Below are 7,500 nucleotides of genomic sequence, written 5' to 3'. Positions count from 1 at the left end.
CATGGTGAGCTAGGAGGGACAGCTCATTGGCTCATAGTGAGCTAGGAGGGACAGCTCATTGGCTCATGGTGAGCTAGGAGGGACAGCTCATTGGCTCATGGTGAGCTAGGAGGGACAGCTCATTGGCTCATGGTGAGCTAGGAGGGACAGCTCATTGGCTCGTGGTGAGCTAGGAGGGACAGCTCATTGGCTCATGGTGAGCTAGGAGGGACAGCTCATTGGCTCATAGTGAGCTAGGAGGGACAGCTCATTGGCTCATAGTGAGCTAGGAGGGACAGCTCATTGGCTCATAGTGAGCTAGGAGGGACAGCTCATTGGCTCACTGGGAGAGTTTAATAAAGAGTTTTCAATTAGAAAACATTAATGACCTTTTACAGAGGAGTGGAGGGGAGAGATGGAAAGAGCAGAGGAGAGAAGAGGAGGAGAGAAGAGGAGGAGAGAAGAGGAGGAGAGGGAGAGAGGAGGAGAAATGAAGATGTTTCAATTAAAAGACTACATTATTGTGGCAGACGAGTAAAGCATTAGATAGACATTACTGTGCAAAGGGTGGCTTTAGTAGTCAATACATTGTTTTATTAAATTATTATTTGCAATATCTTGTTATTTGTAAGGCTATCAATCTGAGCAACATATTTGCCAATATGTCAGTGGATTTTCGAAACTATTGTGCCTCTTGATGCTGGCTTGTAGCTGCATTGGAGGACATAATTTGTAATACTTCCACCAAGCCCTTGTCTTCTACCATAGCAATTGACCTGCAGTCCACAGCAATTTATTTTGCGAGCGAGTTTGTCAATTTATCTGAGGTAGACTTAGCCTACCAGTACTACCTGCTCTTGGGTCTGCTGGGCAAAATCACTGAATATATATCAATCTGCTAATTTAATTAATTAACACAATGTTAATTGATGAATAATTAATGTTAATTTAATTAACTCTATTTAATTGAAATAAAATAAATATATACTCCGATTTCTTTTTTTTGTATACATTTATTTTATTTCAATTAAATACCGTTAATTAAATTAACACATACATTTTTTTTGCATCATTAATTGATCTAATTAACGCGTTAAATCGACAGCCCTCGAACAGGTAGTGTATTCGCTCCAATACCCCCCACAGAAGCAGAGAACACAACCACAACCAACAGTCCAGTAAGAACTGACACCGGAGACAGCTGCCTAGTCAGCACATTCCACAGAGCGAGCCTGGAGAACGTGTAGTTATTATAAGCACACTGGCATCAAGGGCACCCCTTCTAATAAATGGGGCTTGTCTTGAAAAATGTGCAGCATTTCAGTTGGAAGGCATTCGTAGGAAACTCCATTTCAGAAATGTCTTTTTCATTTTCTTATTTTCTTTCTCAACATCATCAATCAATGCATTGGGAATGTGGTATGCTCGTACGTCACACCCTGGAACGCAAAGCAAATGCTGGCGACCTCGAAAGGCAAATGAAGGGTCCCAACAGGATCTGCGCTACTGAAGGGTGAACGACCTCGTTCACGAGAGGAAGTGACCCCGCCACGTCCGCATCACGAGAAGCCATCCGTGAAGGTGTCCACTCAGACAGGGCGGCGCGGTGCCCCGAGATGGACGCAGACCTCTGGCGTCACGCGCTGCTGAAACAGGGAATCTTGTCACCTCATTTGCATACTCAGCCGAAGTTTCACATCGGCAAAACAAAATGGGGACCAGGAAGGAAAGTTTCTGTGAAGGCAATGTAGATCGTCACAACCAGACGAGACTCCCCGTGAGAGTGCTCCGCCATCTTAAACAGAGCCACTGTCCAATGGTGGTTAAGGACTGATGTCACACACTGCAGAAGACTGGAGGCTTGCCAGCTCATTTGCATATCCAGCTGAAGCCAGCGAGGCTGCGGTCTCTCCCTGTCTCTCACAAGGTCATTCCCCAGTGAGATCGGAGGATGTTTTCATCTCCGTAGAGGCAGAAAAACACGCCGCCGCTCGAGCCGAGTTCCTGACAACCTCCAAACTCCTCTTCCTGTCCGCAAGGTGAGCGTTCAATCCACCGGTTGAACAGACAGGGAGAGAAGCCGCTGACCGAACCGGAGCCATGACCACCGCCGGCAGCCGTACCAGTGGGTTCAAAGTGTTCAAATGGCGCCAGAGAGAAAAGCTGGACTCCACTGACCACAGCCCACAGGCCTTTTCTTGCCTCAACAGCGAGCCTGGCGGTTGTCACGTCTGCTGGGTCAGCAGGGGAAGACGCCGCAGGTCGAGCTGGAGGCCTCAGAGTGTTCGGATGGGGCAGGAGCAAACGGCTGGACCCCAACGTACTCACCAGCAGACCCTTCCCCTTTTCTCCGTGAGGAGCTACGACACGGCTCTGCCGTTGGCTATCTAGACTAGGCACAACATGAGATGCAGACTGGACATTACCATAAGAAGACACAGGACAACCAAAATAACAATTAACTGCAATTGTATTAGATATATGGAAACGGCCCCGCCACCACTCTTAAAGTCTTTAAGTTGAGATCATCTAACTTCCGTAGTTTGACGTATTTCCGACGCAAACAAGCTATGAGGGTGGGACATATGTTTAGAGGAATTTGATTGGAACATTTACAAGTGGACGGGTTTTAAGAACTTTAGACAGATTCGATAGAAGGATAGCGTTGATTGACGGGTGGATGTCGTGAGATTATTGGCCTAAAATCTAAGGTACCTGTTGTCGTCATTGCACGTGACCTACCATTTTCCAGAAAGTAAGAAATTATATACTTTGATATAAGATTACAACAAAAGTAAAATTTTGTAAATTTTTTGGCATACATCGTTGAATAGGTGAACACTATGACCAATTATGTGAACCAAAATGGGACAGAATGCTTTTTTCATTTCAGTGCATAACATAGCAATTTTCACTTTTTTGTTTGTTTGAACGTGCTATCTGCAGAAGAGGACATTGAAGAAACACAATAAAAACATGAAATATATCCGTTGTAGTTTTGGAGAAACTGGAAGCTTGAAATTTTCAGTCCAAATTCACTCGGGTTGAAAATGCTCCCCTTTCTTGACGTTTTTCCCTTTCCTGGCATCACGAAAAGAGCGCGGGGGGAAGGCAATGGACAGTCACGCACCTCTGCTTGTTTCACCACCGGCCCCTACCCACCGTAGCAGCAGGAGCGTCCGAGGCACGGGAACACGCCAGCGCACCGTATCCACCGGAGCGGCGAGATGGCGAACAAGAAGGAGTCTGTCGCACCAAACAACCTAGACTTGTTTACTTGTGACTCTTCAAGCAGACCGGTCAGCGAGAGCTACAGATGGCGCTGTTGGACAGCAGAAGTGGCCGTAGCCCCAGCGAGGGCCCAGTGGAGGCTCGCACGGGCTGGGCCACGGTGAGGCGGCGGCCGGACCCTTCACCAGATGGCCCGTGTAGACGGCTAACATGGCGATGGATGAGCTGACCACGACAGCCTGCGGCGCCGGCGCATAACTCTTCTCCATCGGGGACAGGGTGGTCTTGTCCTCGGGGTCGGACTCTCCTCCAACGGGGACAGGGTGGTCTTGTCAATCAATCAATCAATCAAATCTTTATTTGTATAGCGCATTTCATACCCAGAGACAACACAATGCGCTTTACAGAGAACAAGGGAGGTGGGCATACGACCCACCTCTACATATTCCAGAGGGAAGCAAAAAAACAGTAATCACCCGGGGGCCAGATAAGTGAGCTGTAAAAATCCTTCCCTGACCCCTCTCAACAAGGCGATCGAGCAAGCTCCAGGAGTATGTTTGTCTACCGGCTAAGAACATTTATAAAGCAATACATTACATTAAATTAGGCTAAAAAAGCATCATAGGAGAGACATGGCAAATACTGGTGTGTGTTTGCTATGGCCCAGGCCTAAAGCCGGAAGTGGGCTGGTGTATGTCTGTGTGTACGTGTGTGTGTGTGTTAACTAAATGCTACGACATCCACAGCAGACACGGGGGTATCTATCGGACTCCGGGAGGTCTGCTGGTGACAGTGGGGCATCCACTGGACCTGGTTGTCCTCGGGGTCGGACATGGACGGCTTCCTAGCCGAACCCCAGGAGGAGGAGCCAGGCCCGAGGACGGCGGCGATGTCGTGTTCCAGCGGCGGAGAGCCAGTCGTTATTGCTTCGTTCCGTCCGGCGACCCTGGCAGCTTTTTTATATTCATATTTGTATATTTTACTTTTATATACTGTAAAGCACTTTGGTGCAACTTCGGTTGATTTTAAATGTGCTATATAAATAAAGTTGACCTTGACCTTGACCTAGCTCTCATGAAGGGACGCAGCGGAGCACTCTAGGAAGCAGGACGGTCCCGTGCCGACTCCACAGACTCCCCCAGACCAGGCCGCGCTGGAGGGAGACGAGGTGCAGGCTTGTAGGTGGCCTCGTAGCAGTCGCCGTCGGCCTCAGAACCTTCTCCGTCATCAGGCCCGCATGGACCAGCATGGGTTCCGTCTGCCGGGCCGGAACGCTTAGATGTTCTCCCTCGCTAGAGCTGCCCCCCTCTGTGGGTACTAGGGCTGTCAAAAGTGCCATGAAATTGAGTTCGAATATATTCAAATTGATTAAGTAGAGTTCGAACGATATTGGAATTTATAAAAAAAAAAAAATTATTTTAGATTTTTCATGAATATAATAGCCTAATAAAATAACCCTTGACTGTAATATTGTACTGTGAACACTGTTACCCCGCACTGAGGTGTTAACTTTCATCTTTCGAAAAGGTGCTGGGTCTGAATTACTGGATTATTGCTCGTAAATAAATTGTAGCCTATAAATGTTCTGTTATTAATGTAAATCGCTGCATAATTATTTATAAATAATATTATTTATTAATATGACAATATTCGAACTCTCAAATTTAGGTTCGAACTCCTTTTAAAAAAAGAAATTCAATTTTTTCGAACTTCGATTTTTTTTTGGGACAGCCCTAGTGGGTACAGGTTCTTGTTTCCCCGGCAGCGGTAGACGGTCGATGCAACGCGCCTGGCGAAGCCTCCCAAGAGGCTCTAGATGAGCGCAGGTCTGGCAGGCAGGAGATGACAGATGTCCCACGTCGCTGTTGATGGCGCCGCGACCGCAGAATTCCTCAGGCAGACTCGGCAGCGCCAGGCATGGCGCCCGGGGGACGCCGCCGGCTCCGTGGTGAGTCACTGGCTAGTCATCCTCTTCTTTCTTCTTAGTCGTGTGCGAGCCACCGAACGTTCCTCAGAGCAGATGAACGGCTTCGGCTCCCTTATAAAGGGGTGCGTCTGTTCTGTTTGTTTGCAGGTACGTGTATGTTTTTTTCCCATCAGTCAACGTCGCTCGCTTCGTTAAGCCAATCAGTGGCTTGTCCTGTGGGGCGGAGCTCCACAAATAGAACTCTATTGCTTACTTTAGTACAAATAGATGTCGCCTCATGACAAAAGCACAAATCGATTCCATTCCCTCCTATATTCCTCGTCCGAAAAAATGTGTGTGTGTGTGTGTGTGTGTGTGTGTGTGTGTGTGTGTGTAACAGTAAACTCCGGTCTCCTACTCCAGCAGGGCCCGGCTGTTATCTGAGAGTGTGAAAATGGGACAGGGCTCCTCTGTGTGACGAGGAGTCATAAAAAAAGCAGTAACAGCCGCCTGCCTCACAGAGACGCCCGGCCTCGGCAACCATAAACAGAAGAGATGGCCCAGTAGCCGCGGTGCTGCGCTGACACTCGCTGAGGCCTGAGACTTCCGCTAAATCAGAGCGAGTCCACCTGGACACCCCCCAGCACAGTGGCTGGCAAATAGAAGCTTTCATCAATATTTAACTAACGTCGTAGGGAGAAGTTGAGGAGAGGCTACTGCTATTGCGACAACAGTGAGGCAGTCCGGTCTGACAGTTTGCCTAAGAATTACTCTTAACTAGGAGTTGGCCTAAGCATTACTCTTATCTAGGAGTTTCTCTTGACATAGCCTAGTAAATAAAGTGTCTCAGGCATCTAAGAAGGGGCTAGATTTCCCTCCAGGAAGGTTGACCCTCCGCTGCCCTCGCTCGTTCTCCTGCGGCTCACGGGTCTGACTGGGTGAGTGAAATCAATATGGCGTAATCTAGGCCACACTTCGGTTTACACCAACAGGGGTGGATACAGGAAGTGAACAAGGCGAGATAGGAGGGGTCAAGCCTTTCAGAATGGAACCAGGCCAGGGTTTGTAGTCTGGCAGGTGAGAGGCGAGAAGAGGGAGAGTGGAGAAGCTCCCTAGCTCAGCAGGAGGGTGTTTCCTCCTCATTCTGCTGATCCGGTATCCGGCCAGAGCTGATTAAATAAGCCTCCCTGCTGTCGCCCTGTTCTAGTTGACTGGCCTGGTTTGAGAGACCTCGTCTTTAATAGAGCACCACGCGTTTGTCAGAGGAAGACACAGAGAGAGAGAGGAGGGAGGGAGGAGGGAGGGAGGAGAGAGGGAGGAGAGAGGGAGGAGAGAGGGAGGAGCGAAGATGAGAGAGGGATGAGAGAGAGGATGAGAGAGGGATGAGAGGGGGAGAAGGGATATAGAAGGCAGGCACGAGAAAGGGTGTGTGTGTGTGTGTGAGAGAGAGAGAGAGAGAGAGAGAGAGAGAGAAAGAGAGAGAAAGGTACAGACACACACAGAAACACAGAAAGAGACAGAAAGATAAAGAGACGGATAGATTAATGATGGTTCCTCCCTTGAAATCCCCCTGGTTAATGTATAATTCATACAATCACTCAATCAGCGTTAATAATGACTATGATTATAATTCTTACACTCGTTCACACAGCGTTTGTAAAGTAGAGCCAAATTAACAAACCCCAGTAGGCTGGCAGCCAGGGACACAAAGAGGTTTTGAAAGAGTGATATCAATCATGCTCATATAACAGTTTCATAATTTGTTCGAGCATTTCATGATCAGATACTATTTGGACGACTAACTGGTTAAGCATATCACTTTATTCCTAGAAGATGGTCTGTGTGTGTGTGTGTGTGTGTGTGTGTGTGTGTGTGTGTGTGCTCGCATGCCTTACCACTCCAGTCGTTCATAAGCACCATGCCAAAGATGTGTTGGTGGGTTTTCTCGATGGGGATTGGCTCTCCCAGCCGATTACCTCCGCCCACAAAGAACGCCTGACGAGGGGAACGGCGATCAGTCACATCCCATCACCACGACAGACACTTCTTTGAATGGAGTCATCTTGAAAGAGTTACCCGCCCAAAGTAAAGACAGACTGAGCCCCAGAGGAAGACAGCGAGGAGATACACAGGTCCAGTTTGCTATGCTGACATTCCCCAACTTACTGTGCCCAATTACTGGACCCCCCACAGCCTCGCCCTTTAAACTGACCAGGCCTCCTTTAACGAGCACACACTCACCATCTCCAACTCGATGTCCAGCTGCTTGGACTGGCCAAAGACCGGGGGTTTCGCTGTTGGGGGGGGGGCACACACACACACACACAACAGGAGAGGACTGTCAGTGATGTAACATCTAGCCTGTCTATCAATCATTGTTTGAT

The 7,500-nt window shown here is 48.3% G+C and overlaps 1 protein-coding gene across 1 annotated transcript in view; it reads right to left on the bottom strand.

Annotated features, from left to right (window-relative positions):
* fah (fumarylacetoacetate hydrolase (fumarylacetoacetase)) overlaps positions 1-7,500 on the bottom strand; it is a gene marked incomplete at its 3' end in the record, with an annotated part of 25,595 nt that overhangs the window by 12,446 nt on the left and 5,649 nt on the right. The window contains exons 7-8 of the mRNA XM_084437452.1: positions 7,358-7,410; positions 7,012-7,111 (exon numbers count right to left, since the gene is read on the bottom strand). Coding sequence (XP_084293578.1) covers positions 7,012-7,111; positions 7,358-7,410 — 153 coding nt within the window. The remainder of the gene's footprint in view (positions 1-7,011; positions 7,112-7,357; positions 7,411-7,500) is intronic.

Source organism: Borostomias antarcticus (assembly GCF_949987555.1).
Source record: "Borostomias antarcticus genome assembly, chromosome: 4".
Lineage (NCBI taxonomy): Eukaryota > Metazoa > Chordata > Actinopteri > Stomiiformes > Stomiidae > Borostomias > Borostomias antarcticus.
This window is presented reverse-complemented; position numbering and strand designations above follow the sequence as displayed.